We start from the raw sequence: 26,823 nt of genomic DNA, 5'->3' as shown, positions 1-26,823 counted from the left end.
CCCACCAGTACTGAGAGTTTCTGCTGTCACATATCCTCTCCATCATCTGGTATTGTCAGCATTCTGATTTGGGGCCATTCATTTGAAGTTGTAGTGGTATCTTGTTGTTTTAATTGGTATTTCTCTGATGACATATGATGTGGAACATCTTTTCATATGATTATTTGCTATTTTCAGTGAAATGTCTGTTCAGATCTTCGGTCTATTGTTTAATTGGATTTTTTCTTGTTTAGTTTCAAGAGTTCTGTGTGTGTGTGTGTGTGTGTATTTGTTACCTTCAGAAAAGTTGAAAGACAGTAGTCTTTTGAGAGTAAATAATATGGAGTAGGAAATGGTATCCCACTCCAGTGTTCTTGTGTAAAAAGTTCCAGGTAAGAGGAGACTGGCAGGCTACAGTCTGTGGGGTCACATAGGGTCAAGACATGACTGAGCACAGCACAGTATGAATATAGATTGTTGGGATATGAATAAAGATTGTTGGGGAGTTAGGGAAGTATATTGGTCTGATAATCTTGATTTTAACGTTCAGTTTTGTATTTAAGCTACTTATTTACCAGTGGTTATTTACCTCTTAAAATTAAATTAACATATTAAATGTTTAGTGAAAAATTCTATTATTTAATAATGTCTTTTTAAATCTTGTTTTCTAGCAACAGAATTAGACATGATAAATAATTTGCATTGCTTATCTGCAGAAGCTAACAAATTATATTTAGCCTACTCGACTTTCAAAATTTGGATTATAACTTGCATACGATACTTAAATACACAGTTATAAACACAACTGACATATTCTACATCTCTGGATGGCTTACTTGAAAAATAGAAACAGTTGCTTAATTGGATGACTATCAAAATGGTCAACACAGATTGATGGGCTTGAGTGCAGTAGACAGTGGGTATGCAGATGGTGGTGTCTGTAGCGTTCGACATGAGATGGCTGAGCCTTTAAAATGATTTTAGTGGAATGGCTTTGGTGTTGTTGCAGTAAAGGGCATCCATTCAACCTCAGGTGCTGTGCAGATGGCAAAGCCAAGCTAATATAGAAAAATGAGAAACAAGTGACTATTTAATGTACAGGAATGCATGATCTGCATCACAAATAAATGATGGTATTACATGCAGGAAACCTAGCCAGATGGCTGTACATTAAAACACATGACTCCTTGAGAGATTTAAGTACAGGCAATTTGCTCAGATTTTCTGCAGGCCTGCTGCAGATTATATTAGGATAGGGAAAATAAGAGATTAAGTGCTTTATTTATTGAAAGTATTCAGGTGAAGTCGGCACTTATTTAAGTATAATCTGAGGTCTATAAGAATTTAAATTGTCTCTTTGTTGGAATAAAAAATAAGAAGGGTAGTTGTCTTTTAAATGAAAGATTGTAAGGAGTATGATTGCCTGGTGAGCCTGTGGAAAATACAACTGCCTCTTGGTTCATAGTTTTCAGTTTTGCGAAGTTTTCCACTAGGCAAAAGCTAAAAATATTTTTGGACAAGTATGATAAAATGTTTCTTTATCTATTTAGGTTTTAATGAGTCTAGATAGCAAAGACATATGGAAATTCTAATGTGAAAAGAATTAATGTGTTGAGTGCTGTGCAAAATGGGGCCATTTTCACTGGTAAAATATTACATTTTTGTTTTTCAGCTTAAAGAAAGTGGTTATTGTACAGGTCATGAACCAGATTCCCTGGAATTCAGCACTGTGGGAGGATGGGTATCTACTCGAGCATCAGGCATGAAGAAGAATATCTATGGCAATATTGAGGACTTGGTAAATTTTTTCTCATTACTATATAATAATTGATTGGTCAATAGAGATTATTATAAAGTTGTTAAGCTGTTAAAAATTGAGTTGAAGAGTCCCCTCAAAAGTATACCCCTTTTGATTATAATAACATTGACTATGCATTATAATCCAAACAGTTAAAAGACACAACTGTGGTCATTTAAGAATGCTTCTTTTTGAGTGAATGATATCTAAGCTTTGTAGATGTTTTATCTGACTTATAAATACATATAAATTTTATTTTTCAAGACTTAGAGCCTGAGTCTTCAACTCTACCAAGATTTTAGTCTATTTAGTTAGGTGGTCTGTCATTATTATTCTTTGGCCTTATGAGATATTTATTTTACTGAAAAAAAGTTTCTGTGTAGAATTAAAGAACCCAGTGGAAAATGTTCTAGTTAGTGTAATGTTTTATGTACATATCACTTTTTTTTTCACTGACCTGGTGTTATTACTCTTGAGAGTGTGTGATAGGCATCCTGGCTAGGCATTCAGTATCATTTGTTCCATTTGTAGTTTTTACAGTGATTAATTGTGTGACCTTGTGCAAATTGTTTCACCTTTCTAAACTTCAATTTCCTATGGTATAAAATAGAATGATGTTATTTGTTGTGTAGAATTGCTATGAGGAATAAAGGACATAAAATGAAAACTCTTAGTGGAATCCCTGGTATGTAATAGGTACTTCATTCATGTTAGTTCCCTTTGTCGTCAATATTTTGATAACAATTTGAAAGATAATTTTTGAGACTATTAATGTGGTGTTCCTAACATTATTCTTAGAGCTGTTTAGCTTTGTTTTTCAACTCTAGCATTACAATATTTTTATCATGTCTTTGTTGATAGAAATATCAAATTATAATATATTATTATATTGATAAAATATATTGGTTCTTTGTAGTTAACACCCAACAATTTAAGACTTTGCCTATATAATGAACACTTTAAAAATATTTACATTATCTTTTTTTAATTGAAGATATTTTAGAAATCACATTTTTCATTTTGTAGTTAAGATAACAAATTCAGTTTCAGAGGACAGAATTTGATCCTTTTGCTATTGAATTATTAAAAGCTTTATCAAAGTTAAGCATATTTGATAGACTGCTACCTTTAGTACTGCTAAAGCATGTAATTTGTTTTAATCCTTTTTACAGTTACTTAAGGTCCACAAATTATAAGTACACATCTTAATATACTTATTTGCATGTTTATATCTAGTTTTAATTATAAAAAAGCATCATACTGTGTTTAATCGGCTCTTTAAACTATGTTATCAATACATTACCATGTATATGAGCATAGATTTGTATCACTAGTTTTAAAAACTGCATATAATTCTCTTTCATTGATAATTTGTGATTTAGTAATTCCCTATAAAAAGTATTTAAGTTATTTTTTATTTAAAAATTATGGAAATAAATAAAGGGAAAAATATCCTTTGTAGTAATTTCTTTAGCATACATCTTTGATCATTTTCTTTGGGTAAGTTCCCAGAGTTTGAATTGTTGGATCAAGCATGTTTTTATGTCTTTGGACCCTTATAGCCAAGTTGCTCTTTAGAAATCTTGTGCCATTTGACAATCTTACTAGCACTATGAGAATGTTTATTTTACTAGACCTTTTATTTATGTTTTTGTCATATAATTTTATATTTCTTTGTTAGTAAATGGAAACTTTTAAAATGTCCTATTGGCAATTTTTCTTTTTATTGTGTAATAGTTTATTTACATCCTTTGTTCATTTCCTTCAACAGTACATACTCTATTTTTATTTATCACATCCTAACAATGTGTTGGGTTTTACCTAACCATTTCTGAGTCAGATCTGAGGAACATATTTTGATTGACTCTCTCCCGACAATGATTTTCTCACATGTGTGAGACATATCTCACACATATCTCTCCTCCTCTTTTTAACTCAGTCACATCTCCCTCTTCATCCCAATTTTGGTATGATCAGAATTAATACTTCATTCTTTTCTACTGAGTGGATAAAGTAGATAAGTTGAAGGTGGGAATAAGACAAGAATAAATCTTTTCTTAGAATGCTAAGCATGTAAACAATGCTTGACGTGCATAATGGTGCTTCATAAATGTTAAATGAGTGAAAGAATGAACCCATTAAAATATGATCATTGCATATTTTTCCTGTTCTTTAGTTCTTTACCACATGGACAACCCTAGAGTAACTTTGGTTTAAAGAAATTGTTTTTCAATTTTTAAGACTGTGAATATTCCTAGACCAATAACAATCTTAGAATATTTTTTCCCTCTTTTAAACTTACATAAAATTTATTTTTAGTCTAATAATTACTAAAAGATATTAGAATTCTGAAGGGAATCACCATTTGTCACTTAAACCAATATTTTAAAAATAGTGTTTTATATAAATATATAGGGTGTGTGTACCCACACAAACAACATTCACTGACAGACATCTAGAATTTACATCATGCATTGTATTAAACAGGTGGTTCATATAAAAATGGTAACACCTAGAGGTATAATAGAAAAAAGCTGTCAAGGACCTCGAATGTCAACAGGCCCTGATATCCATCACTTCATCATGGGATCTGAAGGTAAATATAACTGCAAATTTATTATGAAAAAATACAGGTTAGTGATTCAACTTTGTAAAAATTTGTGATATTGTGATATCAGATTTTTGAAAGAAAGACATGTTTTGTATATTTAAAGAAAGGTGTTTTTTTAAGTTTTATTACTTTAATTTAGTACTTCATAAATTTTTATTATGAGAACATCTTATTAAACTTTCTCCTGCATTTTGCTTTTTTATGGTTTTAGAACCAGCTTAGTCCTTTTGGTGTTATTTTATTTTTCTTTTAGAAATATATTTTAGAAATATATTTTGTTTTAGAAATATGTTTTTCTTTTTGAATCAGTTTTAGCAGGAGTAGTTGTTAGGGTTTAAAATGGTTTGCTATAATATTTTATGGTGTGATTTTTCTAATCTCTGAATTATCAAGAAGAAAGGATTAATAAAGTATTATCTTATTGTCTTTTGTCTTTCTATAATTTTATCTTTTGTTATTTGCTACTTGGTGTTTTAAGAAGTGGAATTTAAAATTCTTATCTCTTCAAACTTCTTGGTCTTTTATTTTTTTCGCTTAAGTCATGTCCTTTGCTTGGTTACTTAATACTGGGTAGGTTAGAATATAGTTTTTCATTTTATGCAAAACATTTAATTTCTGTATCTATTAGAAAAAGAACCAAAAACTAACCTTCCTTCTGGTTTGCAAACTGTTATGTAGGCACTGAATTTTATGGGTAAGGTGAAGTTAGGCATATTTTTCAGTTCTTAGGATGGTAGAGGGGGATAGTTATCCTTTAAATTTAGAGAAATAAAGTGTTTCTATATTACCAGAGGAACTCATTAGTAATGTCAGAAGGTAGTACAAGTTGTCAAAAAGATTTTCAAAACATATAGCTATATTCATGGATAAAAGAGCACTTACAATAAGGGTTTTTAGGGCATAATTCTAACTTCTGATGGTAGCATCAAGGAAAAAATTACAAATTATGTGTCTTAGTAATATACTGAAAGTCACCTATTAAGTTATGATGACCAATGGTAATAGCCTAGATATTTTTCATGATAATTAGTGACAAACTTTTGTCAAGGTATTTCACCAATTTACTCTTACTCTTTTTCTAGCAAACAGGTCAGTGTACTATTAGATGGAAAAACAGAACTGCAGTTTTGACGAGAAAAACAAAATGTTAAATTCCTTTAAAATAATAGAGTTCTCTAAAAAGTATAATTTTTGGAACTTCTCATATTAATGCATCATCTAAGAGTTAACTGAAAAAAATACAACTTTCTCCCATTAAATGTCAAATTGAATAATAGGTATTAAAACTGATAATTATTAGTTTTACTGTTGGTATATAGATAGTTGGAGTCAACCCTATAAATTATCTTTTCAAGTAACCACATCAGACATTTTTTTCTTCCATCAATTAGCATTTTAAAAATTCTGATTGCTAGGTACTGTGCTGGAACACTCAAGGACACAAGTAATAATTGACCATTATTAATAGAATAAGATAAATTCTATGATAGACATAAACAGAAGAGAAATACAGACAAAGGTCATATAGATGGGAGCTTAGGCAGATTTCCTTTGAGGGGTCGTGCCTAAAATGGTCCTTCAAGAGTGATAAGGAGGAAATAATTCTAGACAGTTGCAGGAGTAGGTGGGGAGGGAGTTGCCCTGCAGAGAGAACTGCATGTGAGCAGATTTACAAGTGAGAAAGTGCTGTGTCTGCCTTGTGAAGGTGCCAGGTTTTCAGTACAACTGGAACATAAGATTTAATTTTAGGGTGGAGTGGACTGTAGATTAGGGTGGAGTGGTAAGGATTACAGGGGATTACAAGAGATAATCTGGTCTTTTATCCCTTTTAAAATAGTTTGAACTTTATCCAAAACACTGGGCTGCCTCCTACCTCAATAGTAAATTATTATATGAATTTAAGGAGAGCAAACTTATTACAATAAACTGTATATCTTTGCTTACTTTTTAAAAAGCATATGTACTAGGGTACATTACTGTATTTAAATGAGATTGCAGAATGCCATACTGATTTAAGAGCATGAACTGTGAAATCTTTCAGACTTGGATTTTAGTCCTGGTTTCACCACTTATATTTTTGTGACTGTGTAAATTAGGTGATTCTCTGTGCCCAATGTCCTCAGCTGTAAAATGGGGATAATAGAAGTATCTGTATTCATAAGCCTTTTGGGAGGGTCAGATGAGATTATGCCACACAGTTTATAAGCAGATAGTAAGTACTCAGAAAATGTTAAATTTATTACTATTGTGGCTCTTCATTATTTTTGCATCAGTGATCTTTGTAAGTATATTTGTGGTCCCTGGTCACCATTTCTGTATGTATTTGAATATAGAGTCATCTTACTATAGGCCAGGAGACAGCTTGATTGAGAAGGTAAACTTCTGTGAAATCATATTCTTTAACAGTACTGTGCTTTCTGCTATTTTGAACTATCTCATAATCTCCTGCCTTAAATTTGAATCATACACTTTTCCTTGAGCTTTAGAAAGTATTTTCTTTTGCTGTAGTTAAATCATTTGATGACAGCCTTGAAAACATTATGTTTGTGTTAGTTGCTCAGTTGTATCCGACTCTTTGCGACCCCATGGACTGTGGCCCGCCAGGCTCCTCTGTCCATGGAATTCTCCAAGCAGGAATTCTGGATTGGGTTGTCATTCCCTTCTCCAGATCTTCCCAACCCAGGGATCAAACCCGGTCTCCTACATTGCAGGCAGATTCTTTACAGTCCGAGCCATGAGGGAAGTCATCTGATAACAACCTTGAAAGCATTACTGTTATAAAAAACCTATTTCCCCCTATCCTACTAAGTTCCACATGTGACTAACCAAGTTAAGTTGAATGTTTTTGTCTTGTTTTGTGTTATGAATTTTTCATAATTATTTTTTGGATAAGCAGCTTCCTCCCATTTTATATATTGTATAAATTGATCAATATAATTAAAAATATAATAAAGCATTTGAAATGTTTTTTATTCTTTTCCTATATATGGAATTTACTAGTAATTTATAATGACTTGCTCTTTTATTTGAAAAATGGCTTAAAAGCACATTTTTATTTTTTAACTCATTGCCCACCCTTGTTTTAGTCTTTGCTCTAAAATGAAATGGATGAAATACTTACTGTTGGTTCTTCTGTGTCACTTTACTTCATCTTTTGGTTAAATAAAGCTCATCTTTTAGTAGATTTCCTCAGGAAAGGCACATTTGTATATCCCATGAGTTCTGGAATCTTCTTAACTATTTTCTGTGGCCTTGATACTTGCATGACAGCTTGAGTGACTTTCATGGGTCACACATTCTTTCCTTGTTTAAATACTATACCACTGTTGCTTTGGTTTTCTGTGCTGTTTTGAGGAATCTGATGCCAATTCTCTTGCCATTTTGCCTAGAGGCACTGAGAGTGGTGGTGGTGGTGTTGTTTTTCATTAAAGTTTATGTTACTTTTGCTCTGGTATCCAGGGGACCCTTTCTGTGTGTATATGCTGGTCCTCTTTTATTTCTGTAAAGGTTTTTGGGGGACTGTAGTGTTGAGTAGTAGGATTTTGGAGCACATTTCCCCCTTCCCTGCAGTGTTTTGATTTTTCTTTTGCAGGGATACCAATTATATGTTTGTCTGAGTTTCTTTGCTTGTTTGCCATTTCAGCCATGATTTTGCAAACTTTTCCCCTCAGCTTCTTTCTTAATATCATTTTCATTCACTTGGTTATTTTCTTGCTTTTCTTCAATGCCCTCTATTAAGTTTTCATTTGAGTCTATTGTTTTTCCTCCTTGTAACCTAGTCTTCATTTTTGTTCTGTTTCTTCCCTGAGTTTGGTCATCTTTTATTTCATTTCTTCTTGTTTTTTGTCCATTTATGTTTTTAGTGTTTATATTTCTAATTCAAGTGTTTTTTTTATATCCTCAAATGCTTATTTGACAATATTGAATTGAGTTTGAAAAGTTGTGTTATGGTTTTCTCCAGGATTGTTGTTTGTTTTGTTGGCCGGGGGCGGTAGGGGGGGGCGGCGGCAATCTCATCAGTGGAAAAGCTTTTATTTGCGTTTTCTGACCTTTCGTAGTAGTTTTATTTGGGTTTGGTTTGCTTTTTCTCTGTTCCTGTTTATTGCCTGGAAAGCCCCCTACTTTGAGTGTTCTGTTCTCTCTTTTGTGCTGTTTGCTTCATGAATGGTGGTGTTTTTAGCCATGACATATCTTGTTTTTTATTTCTTTCAGATCTTTAATTTTTCTCCTAATTTTAGTCTTTCCCTTCACTACCTTGTCTCCAAGGAATACTACACTACTTTCAGTTGATGCTTCTTTGAAAATACTTCCCCTGCTTCTCCAAGGGTATCATTTCTGGTTCCATCTTCACACCCCTCCAGGGTTATGGAGAGCCAGGGTTATGGATTAGATTATCAAGATTTATATAGTATTCGGGTTTATTGTTGCACTTTTTCTTTCTGGGGTTGATTTTGTGTCTGCCTCCTTTAAGTCCTCTGCTGCTTTTATTCTTTCTCAAGGAGTCTTAACGAGTCTTTCTTGAGTCTTCTAACCCTCCTCAACCACCACTCCTCACCCCTTACTCACTTTCTCCTTGTAGCAGCTGGAAGATTATAAAAGGTCTGTTGGAATTTTTACTTTTTATCTATACTTAGGAATAATTTGAAGATTATAGTATATGTTGTTTCCTTTTAATACTAAAGTATCTGTCCTGTGTGGTTTTCTTTGTTTTCCTTATTGATTTTCATGTTGAGGGTGGGGAGGAGTAGATTGAGAATCAAATGACTACCATTTTTCTCAGTCCTGAAGTCATCTGAAGGTATATTTTCAAATTATGAAAGATTTTATTTACTTCAAGCAAATACTTGCATTTTTATTAGATAGTAGTTGAACCTTTCAGTTTTCTTAACATTATGTTTGAAACTGTAAAACAGGAAATTCTTAAATTTATAGCAGCATACTTTTATTGAAAAAGAAAAGTGAATGACATCTATGATGTCACTTAGCTATGGAGTTGTTTACAATTATATAAAATGGGTATAAAATATTACTATAATGTGCAAATAATCAAGTGATAGATAATCTTAAGTAGTTTTATATCATTCCACTGACATAAAATTCCCAGAGCAAAAGAATCAATAAATAATAAAGCTCAATAAAATAATCAGTAAGCCTAACAGAAATGAGCCTTTTGATGAAGTGAATTTAGATGTAAACTGTTTTAATTGGATTAATTTGAATATAGATCTGTGTGGAAGAACTGCCCTGAGTCAGAGTGCATTGGGGACTTGGATAGAGTTTCCTTTTAAAGTGGGGACCCCTTCAACCCCTACCTCCTGCTGCAGAACTCATAGCTAAATAGTTGCACAGACATGCCTTGGTCATTTCATTAATCTTGCAACAGTGCAAAGTCTCATTTTACTAATTTTTATTTTTTAATCTTACTTAGTGTTGCAGTGGGTTTTACTGCTTTAGAGTACCTACTATACATATGAGGCAATACAGCTGTACAGAAATTTAGGGCATGGTCACTGCTTACCTAATACCTAGAATTTTGATGTAAAATTAGAATTTTAAAGTTTGCTAATGTTTTGTATGTGTGTGTGTAAACTTTTTGAGCAAGTAATTACATGTACATAACTCCTTGTTTAAAAAGATGACTCTGAAGTTTCCTTTGTTTTATTGAGATAGAATTTACACACTTCACCCATTTAAATTTTACAAAATTTACCCATTTAAAATGTATCCCTTAGAAGGGATAGTTCCTAGGGTTAGTGTTTGAGATTTTTTTCTGAGCTTAGGAGAGGTTCTTCCCACTGTTCCCCCTGGTTTTACTGAACAATAATTGACATGTATCACTGCATACGTTTAAAGTGTACAGCATGATGGTTTGATTTACATGTATTGTGAAATGATTACCATAGTAGGTTTAGTTAACATCCATCATCTCATATAGATACAACAAAAAGAAAAGGAAAAAGAAAACTTGTCCTTGTAATAACTCTGGATCTACTTTCTTAACAACTTTCCTGTATATCATACAGCAGTGTTAACTGTGGTCCTTATGTTGTACATTACATTCCTGATACTTATTTATCTTATAACTGAAACTTTATACCTTTTGACCACTTCAATTCTTTCTTCCCCTGCCCTCGGTAACCATAAGTCTGATGTCTTTTCTATAAGTTTGCTGTATGTTTATTGTTTATTTTTATTAGATTCTACATGCAAGTGAGATCATATCTATTTTTAATTCAGGTGTTAAACAGGCCAATCTTGCAGAGCTGTTGTGATTTACAAATCAAAATAGGTTTGTATTTGCTGTCTGAGTAGGAAATCATTTGTATGTGTGACAAGCATACTGTTGTATAATATAGTTTACTTTTTGTGGATTCATAGTAGTTTTTAACCTTGTATTATGTATTGATATTTTAGGTATATTATAAATTTATTGGAATCATTGTTTCTTGTGATATTTTTAACATTTCTAGTGTTATAATTAAGTTCTACAATTTCAGATTTCCCTTTTGTTCTTTGTTTCATGATTCTCAGAGAATTTACTTAATATTATTAGAAATAATTTATATCATTTGTACATTAGAAAGCACTGATTTGAAAAGCTTGGCTTTTTGAATACATTATTTTTAACCATGGTTATTCAAATATTTTAGCATAGATGTTTAAATCATATAGTTATATTTAACTTGTTTTTTTCCTCTCTGATTTGTCCTCCACTCCTCTGTGTGATAAAGAAAAGGATATATGTTTCATTAATGGTCCTCTTGTGCTAGCTATTTATGATAACTGATAACTTTTTTGTCTCTGAAATATTTGGGGTTTTTGTTCGTTTGTTTCTTTTTAGGACATCTGAATACTGTCTTTGTCTTTTCTTTTTATGAATTCTTAGGGAAAAAAGGCAAAGTGTGATAGTCTAATTTCTTCTGTCATCTTAAATGACATAGAAAATATCATCTTAAATTCTCATAGAAAATTAGGTTCTTTTTGCCCCAGTAAATTGTCATAATAAAAATAGGCTCAAATATCAAAATATACCTTTGTTTGAATGCATATGAGGTATGCAAACCTGTTGCTTTTAAGATTTTTAAAAAAATTTTAACAGGTTTTATACTTTAAAAACTATTTTAAATTGACCTTCTTGGAGAAAGGTTGCCTTAAAATGTTTTAAAATATTTATACATAACTAAGAAAAATGTATTCCAAAGACCTCTTTTAAGAAATTATAAAATTTGCTTAGTTGTTTTTCTAGGAAGACTTGAGTAGCCATTATTCCCCATATAGAATAGATTAAATAGATTTAAATATGAGTAATAGAATAAATTATTAGAATAAATAGATAAAATAATTTTAAATATGATTTAGAAAATTGGCATGTGATATATTGGATATTCCCCCTTCTTTTTCAGGAACTCTTGGTGTGATAACAGAAGCTACAATAAAAATCAGACCAATTCCTGAATACCAAAAGTATGGCTCAGTAGCTTTCCCTAATTTTGAACAAGGAGTAGCCTGTTTAAGAGAAATTGCAAAACAGGTAAAAACAAAAACAAAACCCCACCCATATATTATATTTTAAAAATTCTATTGCATAATTGATTTTGCTATGTCACATATAATCTTCATATTTAGTTGTGTTATATTTGTGGTTTTTACCCAGTTCTGTATGGAAAGGTAATGTTGTAAAATCATTCCTTTCAGTTCAGTTGCTATTTCTTTCCGTAATTATACACCTATTTCTTGATTTAAAGAATGCTATTTGATTTTAAGCCAAGGTAAGGTATGTACCTGGGTTGACAGCTTCAAATGAATTCTGCCTTTTATTGAATGTTTTCTCAGGTTATTTTTGGGTAAGATATTTTGTGATTAATTGAAGTAATGTTGCATTTTTCTTAAATTAAGATATTTATTGAAATTAAAATAAATGGCTGAATATCAATGGCCCCCCAAAATAGAAATTAAATATATGTAATCAAACTTCATCAGTTCTTAGAATGTACTGCTACTAGGCCTTACTTGTTTATAATATTACCTAAGCTGTATCTTAAGTAACATAGTATAGTATATAGGAATATAACATATTTAGATATAAGCTAAGAAGAATTCCCACTTTCTCCTTTTTTGAAAAAAGGAATATATTGTCAAGGAATATATTGTTTTGAGTAAATGATGCCAAGTAATCTTATTTCTGTGTTTAGTTATATGTATTATTTTGGAAATTCTTGCATTTCTTTAGATATTTGGTCAATGGTTTGAGCTATAATGATTTGTGAAAAAATTTTATTTCAACATTTCCTAGCAGGGAGAAGGTCCAGCCTCTTCTTGCTTTCTCTGAACTCATAGAATTCTTTAATACTTGCCATCAGCTATACCCACTTGAATTTTGAGTGCAAGGGAGCTCTCTTATGTGTGTGAGAGAGAGAGAGAGATATAGGTCAGCTTCCTGGTATCCAGAATAGGATGGAGGGAGGATCTGATGAGGAAAAGGAGTGGTATCTGGCAAGTGCTCCATATTCATTGTGGACTTCATAAGGTACTGGACCTTACCTTCCTATCATCCCAAGAGAACCAAACCACTATTAATGTTTTAAAGAAATAAAATAAGTTAAAAAAATGTTATATTTCCCCACATATTTACCATTGCCAGTGTTCTTTTTCCATTCACTCAATCTTGTCTTCTGAGACAGTCGTTCTTAGAATTTCCCACTTTAAAAAGTCCAACTGTGTGATCACCTAATCTAACAGTTGACAAGGGTAATTTTTATAATCCCTGGTAGCTTCAGTTGCTTGTCGTTGGATTTCTTCTTCTCTCCTCAAGATTTAGCCATAGGCTGCTTGATGTTGGTTGTCTTACCCTTAGGTGAAGGGAGAGTTTTAAAAGAAGCGTGTGTAGTCTTGGAGTGAACATTCTTGAACTCGTAGTGGGTTACTTTGGTGATGTTAACGCAGAGGTGAATGTTGTTGAAATGCTTACATAAGAGCTCCTAATTCATTCAGACTTCAAGATTATTATGTTATGGTCAGAGAGCTAAAATATATAAGTCTTATGCTATGTTTACTAAAATAATGAGATGGCAATAATCTTTATTATAAGTGAAATTATCGAGTAGAGGAGTGGAAATAAGTTTAAGAATAAATATTTGAGCACGGAGCAGTAAAGTTCTGTGTTCTGATAACTTGTCGCTAAAACCTTCCATCACTTAAAGGCCAAGGCCATCTTTAAATTTAAGATACCCCAGGTATTAAGAAGCAAAAGCAGTGCTTGAAGAGCCTTATGGTTTTTTTGCTTGTGAATTCATACCTAGAAGAATGGGAAACTAGGGGGTTTTTGTTATTCTTTATTTTTAAGAAAATAACCATAAATTCACCATTTAAAATCAAAATCAAATAAAATGTTTTCCATAAATAGATTGTATTTTCTGATTAATTTCAAATCTTCCTTAGTGAGATTTTTTTTTTATTCTAATGTTTTTACTTTGTACTGTAGTTTATTCTTTGCATTAAGTACTTTAATTTATATTCACTTTTCATCTTACTCAAGCTTGACTATATCCCCTCCAAGAAGAGCTTTATTATTAAAGATACAGTCTATATTGTCTCTCTCATTCAGATTTTCAGTGGTATGTTTTTAACTGGCCATTGTTGCCTGTTGCCTCCATTTTTTTTTGGTAAAGTAACTATGGATGCCAAATTAGATTTTTAAAAATAATTATAGAATTTATGAAATTAGTCAAATTTGTATTTTCAATAAAAGATTTTAATGAGGTTACACTCTATGTTGGCCAGCTCCACCCCTCACAATGTCTCCACTCTGCAGAACACAGATTTAGTAGACTTGATCTTCGGAATAGAAGTAGACGTATTTTATGCTTGAGTGCTCTATTGCTTTTCCATATTACAAATACTCAAATGTAATTCTGTCTTAGGTTTCATTAATGAGAAATGGTGTACAAATTTGTCAAAATCCTGAACTTTTAATTTCACTAAAATTGGAAGTTAATTAAACATAAATAGTTGGTGGAATTTGATGCAGTTTTTGTTACAATTTAATATATTCCTGATAGAAAGTAACAGATAAAAGCCACTTGGGCTAATAAAAGGCAGGTGGTGAGGTTTTTCTTCATCATTGAGTAAGTCAATAAAAATTGCTCTTTAAAAAAAAAAAATTGCTTGGGTATTCACAATATGACCATAATCTAAATTCACTATAGAAAACTGTATTGGAGGTTTCTCTCTCTCCCTCTCTCTCTCTCTCTCTCTCTCGATAAATAAAGGTGATGGTTGATTGAAATGTTCTTTCCACTCTAAAGTTTTAATAATTTTGTTCTGTATAATTAGTAATAGCAATTTTTAGAGACAAAAGTACTATGTAACTGGAAAGCTTGCCTTACTTGAAACTGATTGAAAAGCCTAGATAGGTATTTCATTCTCAAATATTGCTCTTATGAATGAAACAACGGCTGAGAGTAGTCAATGGGATTTGGAGATATTCCACTATTTGGGGAACCTGCATTTTTACTCTTGTTATACTGCACATATAGAGGGACATTAATATCTATCTGCCTTTCCTGGAAATGAGTAAGTGTATTATGGTTTACACACATTTTATATTAGTTTATAGAGTATGCAAACTGCATGTGTCAAGAATAGTACTGTATGCTGCCCTGCCTTGTAACAGTATTTTCACACAGAAAAAGTGAGAAAATGATCAGGTTTTGGCACTAGTCGTTGTTCAATTTGTGATTGGAAAGTTCAGTTGATAGCAAGAGAACTAAGATCCATTAAAATAGATGGTACATGGTTTACGATTGTGCCAAATTCTTGATTGAATAATGAGTTGGCTGCTTGTAATTCCTCACTGTCATTTCATAGCATTTCCATTTTTGCACTGTTTGCAGACTCAAGTTGCATTTGAAATGGGAAACTGTATGTTGGTTGAGTATCTTTTGGAAAGGAGTGGACGTGATTGTTCACAAATAGCCAAGTGCGCTCTGTGTATATTTTTTATCACTATTCTTACTGAAGGAAATGAATTAAGCAACTTTATACTGGCAGCAGCAGGATTCTATTAAGGTCGCTCATCTGATCTTTGTCCATGGGAGGAATTGCCCTCTTGCAGTACTTCAGTGCCTTGTGAGGAGCTAGAAAGGAAGATTTAGTGTAAGATTAATGTGATTCTGCCTCATAAGTGGCAGTCCAGTAGAATCTCCAGCTTTACTCAGTAGATGGGTAAGTGGCTTTTACGATTTTCTCAGAGAATAGATTTCCTACAGTAGCCTCTCAAGGGGGGAAAGTTGTGTTTTTTAATCAGAATATTAGTGTCATGTGATATTTTTCTGTTTTGTTTTAAAATGACAAGTATCTTTTTACAAGATGTGAAGGGAACACTGAGTGTTGAAACAAGTTCAAAAGCAGTTTTTAAAGTTTGGGATCTTCCCCCCATCCCCTGCCAATAAAAACTTAAGCATACCTCATGATATTGAGAGAGGACCAGTTTGTTTCATTATGAGGAAACATTGTGTATGTGTGCATGGATTAGTACGAATTCCTCCAAAAACTATTTCTCAGTATCAGAACTAGGTTTTTAGAATTACAGATTAAAAGATAGCTTTTTTTTTTTCCTTTTGAGGATGGTGGCGTTTTCTACCTGCCATCACTTTTATTTTAAACAATTTTACCCTGATAGTATTTTTTTCTAGTGAATTTATACTGTAATTTCATAAGATATACATCATTCTTTTCTAACACTTCAGACTGTTAAATTCTGAATTGTTCTGTTTTCAACTTGATTTATCCTGTAGGGGTTCAAATAAATTGAAAGGAGTTAGGTTCAGCACTTAACACTGTAAAACATTTAAAGCTTATTTATATTCAGTGATAATTCTTGGAAGATGGTTACATATAGAAAATGAGATTGTTATTTTAAATCGTTTTTTTGATGTCATGTTTTTGTCCTTCTGAAGCAGAGAGAATAACCTAGCAAAATGCTTGGTTAACTGGAGTCTTTATTATGTCATCCAGCAAAATGTATCAAACTTGAGGATAGTTAGGAGACATGCTGTAATCACTTCACTGTTGCTAAACTGCAGATGTAAAGTTACCACCAGGAGACTGTTTGGCATTAACATTTGGCCTTTCCCTTAAGTAACTGGAAGGAGATATCTATCTTGCATTATGTATTTGTTTCATTCTTTAAAACCAAGAGATAATTCTTTTGTTAAAAGAGTTCTTGTTTACAATGTAGACTCCTAGCTGTAAGCCTGTATATCATTTCCAACAGGACTAACCAGTTTACCAGTAGCCTTAAATATTGCATGGTTTCATCTGTGGTGTCAGTTCTGATACATTAGTCAGAGGAAGAAATAATTTTGTCTACATTTTAAGCTTTTATACCTAGGAATTTGTATTTAAGAGAATTCTCTTCTTTATATATCCTTGTTTGAACTTATAAAAATTAACGTATTGATTATGTGCATGCAAAGTCACTTCAGTCGTATCTGACTTTGTGACCTGTGGACTGTAGCCCGCCAGGCTCCTCTGTCCATGGGATTCTCCAGGCAAGAATACTGGAGTGGATTGCCATTTCCTTTTCCAGGGGATCTTCCCAATATATTATTTAAATTAATATTAATTATTTTATTGTGAGTTTTTCTGTGAGAGAGTATGCTTTTAACTTTATTTCTAACACAGTACAGTTGATATTATGTAAATTAAACAGACATAGTTCCTGTCTTGTAATAGTCACCAAAGGTAAAATTTTCTGTATTTGATAAAATTTTCTGTACTTAAATGTTTCTATAACTGTGTTCAAGGGGTTTGGTATTGAAGCATTAACTTCTGATATAGTGTGGATTAGCAGACTATCTCCAGAATAGTTTTAAGGCTCAGGAACTTGGGCCATTCTATAGTCTATACTGGGCTTCCCTGGTGGCTCAGAGGTTAAAGCATCTGCCTGCAATGCAGGAGACCTGGGTTCGATCCCTGGGTCGGGAAGATCCCTGGAAAAGGAAATGGCAACCCACTCCAATATTCTTGCCTGGAGAATCCCATGGACGGAGGAGCCTGGAGGGCTACAGTCCACGGGGTCCCAAAGAGTGGGACATGACTGAGCGACTTCACGTTCACTTTCAGAATCTATACTGAACGTTTGATTTACTCCTTGGAGGAAAAAACCTTTTTGGTTCAAAGGATTCATTTTTTAACCTAGATACCAGTGCTTTATGAAGTTAGAAGAAATCAGGTAGACAAATGAAACTTGTTAATACTGAATTTCTTTAGCTGGTAACTAGTAAACTAAGATACCTCTTCTAACAGAATGTCTCATCTGAAGTGCAAGTTCTGTTTTTCCCTGTGACAAGGAAGAAATACGACTTAGTTCCTTGAAAACAAAATTTGCAGAAAACTTTTGATGTATTTCTTACAGGGACTATTTTTCAGAAAAAGTGGTTAGATTGAGAAAGAGTTTGCTTTTTAAGTTGTCGGGAATTCTGTTAAATAAGATTAGAGTGGTTGTTTTTTTTTTATTTTTCAAGTTATATATTCAAGTAAATTCCTGGTTGTAGCATCATTAAAGGGAAGAAGTTGCCAGCAACTGGACTTAGTGAATCTTATACCCATGCTTTGAAGTCAGGTTATTTATTTCTTCTTTGCTTAGATACAACAAAGATATGGATATTTCTTTGTTAGTCCATACTGGGTTTCCTGTATCTTTTTAGACTATTTACTAAGGATAAAGTACAGATCAGGTGTCATAGACATGAGTTTGAGCCAACTCCGGGAGATAGTGAAGGACAGGGAAGCCTGGTATGCTGCATGCAGTCTGTGGGGTCACAAAGAGTTGGACTCGACTTAGGTACTGAACAACAACAGGTGTCATGAGAGATTTTAGTCAGAGCGCATTTATCATAATAAGAATGAAATCAGTTTATTTCATTAATTCCACTTAAAGTAAGCCGTTTTTGTTTGAGTGTTCCTTAAGTGCCCTGAATGTATCATTTACCCAACATTAAAGTTACTTGGGGAAAATATTCCCCCTCAGGTTAGTTCTGATCACCTACCACCAGGGGTCACTTTAACTCAAGGACCCCTTTTCTTCTTGCCTTGTCTATGGAATATTCTAGCAGAGTGTAATTGAATAGCATGAGTATGAACTTAGAGCTCAAATTCTCAAAATCATCGGAATTTATGATGTCTTTAACTATTAAAGGAGATGTTTTGAGTTTTTCTTAACTTACCAAAGTAGTTGTATAGCAATTGAAACATAATCCAGTCTTAACTATAGATATAGTAACTCAGCTTGCATGTTGTTCTTTAAGAATAGTAATACTGTTTTGCTCTTTTGATTACAAGCACTCCTATTTAATTAGGATGTCATGATTTAAAATGTTTTGACTTAAAATTCTAAGCAACTTTTCCTCCTTTGTAGTTTTAGAATGCTGAATAGTGATTTACAAATTATCAATTGCCAGAGAATCTAAAGTAGTCTTGCTATGTTTTAATCTGAGTGTCTTTGCTTATGAGAATTTACTTGTGACAATAACTGAAAAACTCTATTCACTGACTTTTTAAAAAATGTGCCACTGTTAAAACATGAGATTTAATAAAGCTATTGGTTTGATTTTGATAATTAAAAAAAAAAAAAACACTTGAAATTGAATTTAGTATTTATCATTCAAAAAGCTTTCTTTAGCTTTTTATTCTTTTGGATAGTATTAGTCTGCAACCATTCACTTTGCTTCAGTATGAATAGGAACCGTGGATGACTGACTAGTTTATATGACTCAGCTGTCAAGTTAAAATCATGTTTAGTATAATTGAATATCAGTTGCTATATGTAGCAAGTACCCTGAAACAAGTTTTGTACTATTTTTTTTCAACTTTTTAATTTGAAAATTTTAAGCATACAGAAACTTTGAAAGAATTTCAAAGTTGCAGTGACCACCTGCATATTCATCTAATATATACAAAAAATACTAACTCTTTGCTCTGTTTTATATACTTGTGTATTTTTCCCTGACCATTTGAAATTAAGTTGCATTATGACGTTTGGCTTCTGAATACTTTAGCATATGTCTTCTGAAAATAAAGGTGTTCTTATGTCATGTCTAGGAAGATCAGCAATAATTTTTTCCTTGTATTTTTTATTAATTTTTAAATCTCTATATAAATTTTAAAGATTGCTTTCCATTATAGCTCTTACAAAGCATTGGCTATATTCCCATGTTATACATCCAATGCGTCCTTGAACCTATCTTACCCAGTAGTTTGTGCCTCCCACTTCTCCACCTCTGTTTCACCTCCTCCCAGCTGATAACCACTAATTTGTTCTCTATTATGAGTCCAGAAGTAATTTCTTAATCCCATCTAGTATTATTCTATAATCAATTATTCCAGTTGTCCCCAAAATGTATTTTGTGGTTAGTCTTTTCAAACTAAGATTTCATCAAGGCCTACATATCATATTTTAGTTGTTTGAGATTGAATTCCACTAGTTTACTATAAATGTAATATATTAATCCTTTTTTCATTTTTCGATATATGTGTGCCTATGTGGGGTGTTTTCATTATTATCACCTGCTATAAATACAGGTGGAATAGAATCTGGGTGGCAGTAAGAGGTAGAACTTACAGGTCATTGGTAGGAGTTTAAAAGTTTTCTTTTTTTTAACAAAACTGAGTTCTTTCTTACATTTTACTGGTGTGCTTAAGCCTAAACATATAAATATGTATGTTAAGTGATATTCTGTTTCTTTTATGAAGAAAAGAAATTTTGTCTCCTCAGGTTTTGTATGTTTTATTCAAAGTTGATGTGCCTGTTTTAATAAAAACATTTCAGGAAAATTGATTTTCCTTCAGTAGTTTGGAAACTGGTAATGTTTTTAGAAGCACTAACTCAACTACAAAGATACCTTTATACCAAGATTTGAAAGTACTCAGATTGTCGATTTTTATTTTATAAATATTATACTTTATCAATACTACAAAATAGCAAATAAGTGGGTTTTCATGTAATTTTTCTTTCAAATATGACTTTAAAGCTCTGCGTGAAAGTGTGTTTACCTGTTATGTTTTATTTTTTGAGGCTATGTGGTTTATTTGAAATATTATTCATCTAGCAGTCAGAATATCTTGGTCCTAGTTCTACCTTACTCTTTTACAATCATCTAACCTCAGGCAAGTCTTTAATCCCTGTGGTTCTTATGTTCTCATCTGTAAAATGGCGGTAATATGAGTTCTGCTACTTTGACAAGGTTGTTTCTTATATCAAATAAAGACATGAAAGTGGCTTGTACACAATAGGATTCTATAAAATATAAGGCAATAGGTTATTGTTATGCTAAGTATATAAAATTACCTGGTATTGTTCGTTAGATTTGGCAGTGACTTTTTAAAAATATAGATTATATTATCCCTTTACTATCAAGGGCGAGTAAATAAATTATGCGTGTGTGCGTGCTCAGTCGTGTCCAACTCTTTGCAACCCATGGACTGTAGATTGCCAGGCTCCTCAGTCCATTGGATTTTCCAGGCAAGAATACTGGAGTTGGTTGCCATTTCCTCCTCCAGGAGATTTTCCCAACCCAGGGATCAAATCTGCATCTCCTGTTTCTCCTGCATTGCTGGCAAATTCTTCACTGCTTAAGCCATAGGGGAAGTCTCATGCATTGGTAGGCAGATTCTTCACCATCTGAGCCACCAGGGAAGTCCAGTTAAATTATACAATATCCAAAATAAGAACCTAATCATTTTGTTGTGTAAAATAAAATATATATTATGAATGGTTTTATAAAATTAAGTATTCGTTCAGTTAAAAGCACATAATCGCAAAAATGTTATAGCACAGTTAAGGTATAAAAGTTTTGTTCTTTCGAATGATTCTCATAAATTTTAACATTGTGTTAATACAAATTTATTGATAAATGTTATTCAGGAGATAAATGTTTAAAAACTCTGTCAGTCAAAATTTTGTAGTCTGAAAGCAGCTTCATTTAAAAAAATTTTTTAAATGTGTCTGTATTTGTTTGTCTGCACTGGGTCTTAGATGTGGCATGCAGGATCTAGTTCCCTGACCAGGGATCAAACCCAGGCCCCAGGCATTGGGAGCATTGAGTCTTAGCCAGTGGACTACCAGGGAAGTCCCTGAAAGCAGCTTCTTGGTGGAAGTTTAACCATATTAAAAAGTTCCATAGAATATAAAAATCAAGTTTAGAGTGAAGCTCACTTTAGTTCTGTGGGAAAACTGTAGCTAATTTAAACCTTGTTAGTGTTTGTATGATAGTGTAGCATCACAGAATTTATATGAATATTTCCTTTTGTCATTTCTCTTTCCTGCAGCTTTCACTGTGTGTCTAGACTAACATAACACTGGTGTAGATATCTTAGATACATAATATTATGCTTCAGATTTTGTTGCTGTTTTCATCCAGGTAACCTTGAAAGAATTCTGGACATTGAGAGTTTTTCTATTTAAAATGAATAGAAACAAGTCCTAGAGTTATCTATGAAGACATCACAGTTAAATTTTTAAAGTAGTTTGCCTCACATAAACACCGCCGTCTCCCTCATTTTAGCAGAGTATACGAGTCTAATGACACATTATAGTTCATAAATGGCATAATACTCTGGGCTTGATTTTAGTCCTATAAATTTTCTACTTTGTTTTAAAATAATCCACTCTGAAGGCTAATACTTGCGTTAGGTATAGCTATTTCCACAGGTCTTTTCTGAGGATTTAGCAGATGTTGCAAATAAAGATCTGGCAACATATGTATGTATGTATGCATTATATACATAGATTTCTCCTCTCCACATGTTTTATAGAAGCATTTAATGTTTTATTTGTTGTCATAAAATTATATAAAAAATTAAGATTTTTTTCCCCATATGTATCTTTAGGAATTAAGCTCTTGATCTCAAATACAAAAAGGTGACTTTCATTTTCTAACTGTTTAGACTCTTTACCATATTAACTTTGTATCACGTTTTTTTCTCTTTAAAACAGAGATGTGCTCCTGCATCTATTCGCCTAATGGACAACGAGCAGTTTCATTTTGGTGAGTAAGGAATGGTGCTTTTAAAATCAGCACTCTAAGCCACAAAAATTTATGAAACACCAGTTATGTGCCAGAAGGAAGACTTGAGTGCAGAGCTGGAAAAATAAATGTCATAGCTCCTAGTCTTCAGGAAGCTGTCAGTCTAATGAGGACAGATAATTATATAAATGAATAAGTGCAGGAGTATTAGATGATATGAAAGACTGTACTGAATACCCTGGGGTGCAAATGAAGTAGGTGGATCCTACTTGATTTTGCATAAGATTGGGGTAGAGAGTGGGGAAAGCCTTCTTGAAGGAGTCATGCTTAAACTAAATCTTAAAACGTGAATAAAAGTTTGCCTGAGACCATCTCTTCTTTCTTACCAAATTTTTCTTCACTTGTCAACTAAAAATATGGTATCATAAACCTCTGAAGTGTTTGAACTTCAGATCATTCAGTGTGACTCAAAAAGAGGCTAATGTGAGTGCGGTTACAGAAGATAAAGCCGAATGGGTAGACTAGGGCTTTGCAGGATAGATTTGGGTTTTCTCTTGTCCACAGAGGGAAATCTTTGTAGAGGGAATAGAATAAATCAGCTTTACATCTTAGAAAGCTCATTCTGTTAGCATTATGCAGAATAGATTAGAATCGTGCAAGTGTGGAGGAGGAGTTTAAAGGTTTAAAGAGGCAAATATTGAGGGCTAAACCTTGTTTAAGGCAGTAGCAATGGAGATGGAAAGTAAGGAATAGATTTTCCAAAGGACAGTTTGCCAACTGGATGTGGAATGTTAAATAAAGGGAAGCATTTAGGGCAACTCCTGATATCTGATTGATTGATTAATTGGATGCATTGAATAATAGTCTAGAAGAAGAAATGATGATTCTGGGGAAAAGACATTACAATGGGTTGTGTTTAAGGTGCCCATGGGATATTTGGGTGGAGAATTCAGTAACAGTTAACCATGTTTCTCTTTCTTCCTATTTTGCTTGGAGTCTTAAACTTTCTAACACAATTTATTATCTTACCGATTTTAGTTTTATTGCTTTTGAGTTTTTCTATATGCTGAAATTTATTTTTTTATCTAATGTAGTATATTTATAAAATTTATTTATTTATGAAATTTAGTTTGGGATTTAAGTTTATAGAATTTAAGTACCCTCAAAATAGTCCTAGAATGATTGCTCAATAATAATTACTAGAGGCTGTTAGGCAGGCTTTTGTTTGGTCTAAGAGTAGCTTAAATTTTTATTTAGCGAAGAATGATTATCGTAATTATATAGAAATTGAACTAAGGAATTCAGATTGACAACATAGAAAATGTTTTAAAATCATAAGTCACAGCTTTCATTTTTTTTTTCCTTTTTTCTTTAAATTGGAGGATAATTGCTTTACAATATTGTGTTGGTTCTGCCATGTATCAACATGAGTCAGCCATAGGTATACATATGTCCCCTTTCCTAAGTCACAGCTTTCATTTCTTTAAGTAAATTTCTTTCAGAATATCTGTACTACTGATAAAAGTTTAAGATAAACGTGTCCTATAAATGATGAAATTTAATATAATAATTAAATGAAAACTAAGCCACCTGTGTGTCTGGCTTGCATTCAGAGACCTAGGTATTAAGAGAACCATGGGTCTGTCTGATTGATAAGACTGTATTATCCATTTATATGCTAGTATTGTAGTAAACTGTTTTGGACATTGACCTTAGTAAAATTAATTATGTGGGCAGATTTTATTTATAACTGAGACCTATCAGTTCAGTTCAGTTGCTCAGTCGTGTCCAACTCTTTGCGACCCTCCCTGTCCATTACCAACTCCCGGAGTTCACTCAAACTCATGTCCATTGAGTCAATGATGCCATCCAGCCATCTCATCCTCTATCGTACCCTTCTCCTCCTGCCCCCAATCCCTCCCAGCATCAGAGTCTTTTCCAGTGAGTCAACTCTTTGCATGAGGTGGCCAAAGTACTGGAGTTTCAGCTTTAGCATCATTCCTTCCAAAGAACACCCAGGACTGATCTCCTTTAGAATGGACTGGTTGGATCTCTTTTCAGTCCAAGGGAATATCAAGAGTCTTCTCCAACACCACAGTTCAAAAGCATCAATTCTTCGGCGCTCAGCTTTCTTCACAGTCCAACTCTCACATCCATACATGAACACAGGAAAAACCATAGCCTTGACTAGATGGACCTTTGTTGGCAAATGTCTCTGCTTTTCAATATGCTATCTAGGTTGGTCATAACTTTCCTTCCAAGAAGTAAGCGTCTTTTAATTTCATGGCTGCAATCACCATCTGCAGTGATTTTGGAACCCAAAAAAATAAAGTCTGACACTGTTTCCACTGTTTCCCCATCTATTTCCCATGAAGTGATGGGCCCAGATGCCATGATCTTAGTTTTCTGAATGTTGAGCTTTAAGCCAACTTTTTCACTCTCCACTTTCACTTTCATCAAGAGGCTTTTTAGTTTCTCTTCATTTTCTGCCATAAGGGTTGTGTCATCTGCATATCTGAGGTTATTGATATTTCTCCCGGCAATCTTGATTCCAGCTTGTGCTTCTTCCAGCCCAGCGTTTCTCATGATGTACTCTGTATATAAGTTAAATAAGCAGGGTGACAGTATACAGCCTTGACGTCCTCCTTTTCCTATTTGGAACCAGTCTGTTGTTCCATGTCCAGTTCTAACTGTTCCTTCCTGCCCTGCATACAGGTTTCTCAAGAGGCAGGTCAGGTGGTCTGGTATTCCCATCTCTTTCAGAATTTTCCACAGTTTGTTGTGATTCACACAGTCAAAGGCTTCAATAAAGCAGAAGTAGATGTTTTTCTGGAACTCTCTTGCTTTTTTGATGATCCAGCAGATGTTGGCAATTTGATCTCTGGTTCCTCTGCCTTTTCTAAAACCAGCTTGAACTTCTGGAAGTTCACGGTTCACATATTGCTCAAGCCTGGCTTTGAGAATTTTGAGCATCACTTTACTAGTGTGTGAAATGAGTGCAATTGTGTGGTAGTTTGAGCACTCTTTGGCATTGCCTTTCTTTGGGATTGGAATGAAAACTGACTTTTCCAGTCCTGTGGCCACTGCTGAGTTTTCCAAATTTGCTGGCACATTGAGCGCAGCACTTTCACAGCATCATCTTCCAGGATTTGAAATAGCTCAACTGGAATTTCCACCACCTCCACTAGCTTTGTTCGTAGTGATGCTTCCTAAGGCCCACTTGACTTCACATTCCAGGATGTCTGGCTCTAGGTGAGTGATCTAGGCTGTGCTTTGCTGGAGCAACCATGAAGAGATACTCACGTCCAAGGTATGAGAAACCTAAGTAAGACAGTAGGTGTTGCGAGAGGCATCAGAGGGCAGACACACGAACCATAATCACAGAAAACTAGTCAATCTAATCCCACGGACCACAGCCTTGTCTAACTCAATGAAACTGAGACCTATAACAATTTTTAAAAAGTTTCAAAGCAAAGATCCTTCTGGCTGCCTGCCATCCCTGTTCCACGTTCTGGTAACTATACCTCGGAACATGCTCTAAGATTGGGTCTACCCTCTTTAGTCTTCCTCTCTAGTCTTTAGTGTGTCTCCTCTTCCTCTGCCCTTTACTTGGCCACCAGTACAGATTTGATCTTGTGTCTTTGCTGTCTATAACCTTTATGATTTCTCAGTATTCACTGAAGCCTTCCCTCCTATATATCTTGCCATGGATTCATGATCAATCAATTAAAGAATAACTCTTAGCACAGCAAGAGGTGTCCAAGACCTTGTACCAGCCATGTGACTGACTGGTCGATATTTGTACCATATTGGTTGTTAATAGAGCACAAACCTTACTATTAATTGTTAATATTTTTATTATCACCCCTCCTCCTGACCTGACTCTTAATATATTGAAATGATATGTTTTCAGTATATTGAAATGATACATATCATTGAGTACACTGAAATTATCTACAAATTTTCCCTGTGAACTAACATTTGTCACATTTAGGAGCTGTTTCTTGTTCATTTATATGTGTCCTGTATCTATCACATAACAGGCGCTTACATGTTGATTGACTTAATCATCAAATTAGCCCTGGAGGAGGAAATGGCAACCCGCTCCAATATTCTTGCCTGGAGACTCTCATGGACAGAGGAGCCTGGCAGGCTGCAGTCTACAGGGTCACACAGAGTCGGACATGGTTGAAGTGTCTTCACATGCACACATGCAAGCACATTGTCAAGGACTTCTCTGGTGGCTCAGATGGTAAAGAATCAGCCCGCAATGCAGGAGACCCCTGGTTTGATCCCTGGGTCAGTCTTGAGTCAGGAAGATTCCTAGAGAAGGGAATGACAACCCATTCTAGTATTCTTGCCTGGAGAATTTCATGGACAGAGGAGCCTGGTGGGCTACAGTCCATGGG

The 26,823-nt window shown here is 33.6% G+C and overlaps 1 protein-coding gene across 5 annotated transcripts in view; it reads left to right on the top strand.

Annotated features, from left to right (window-relative positions):
- The window catches only part of AGPS (alkylglycerone phosphate synthase), a 133,845-nt gene that overhangs the window by 58,919 nt on the left and 48,103 nt on the right, over window positions 1-26,823 (top strand). For all 5 annotated transcript variants that reach the window (XR_011569336.1, XR_011569335.1, XM_070798940.1 and 2 more), the window contains 4 exons: window positions 1,652-1,777; window positions 4,265-4,373; window positions 11,792-11,919; window positions 22,384-22,435. Coding sequence is in view for 3 of the 5 variants with exons in the window: in XM_070798940.1 (XP_070655041.1) it covers window positions 1,652-1,777; window positions 4,265-4,373; window positions 11,792-11,919; window positions 22,384-22,435 (415 nt within the window). In the remaining 2 variants the exon portion in view is untranslated. The remainder of the gene's footprint in view (window positions 1-1,651; window positions 1,778-4,264; window positions 4,374-11,791; window positions 11,920-22,383; window positions 22,436-26,823) is intronic.

The sequence above is a fragment of the Bos indicus genome, chromosome 2 (genome assembly GCF_029378745.1).
Source record: "Bos indicus isolate NIAB-ARS_2022 breed Sahiwal x Tharparkar chromosome 2, NIAB-ARS_B.indTharparkar_mat_pri_1.0, whole genome shotgun sequence".
NCBI classification, from domain to species: Eukaryota; Metazoa; Chordata; class Mammalia; order Artiodactyla; family Bovidae; genus Bos; species Bos indicus.
The sequence above is the reverse complement of the archived record's forward strand: the minus strand, read 5'-3'. Positions and strand labels throughout refer to the sequence as shown.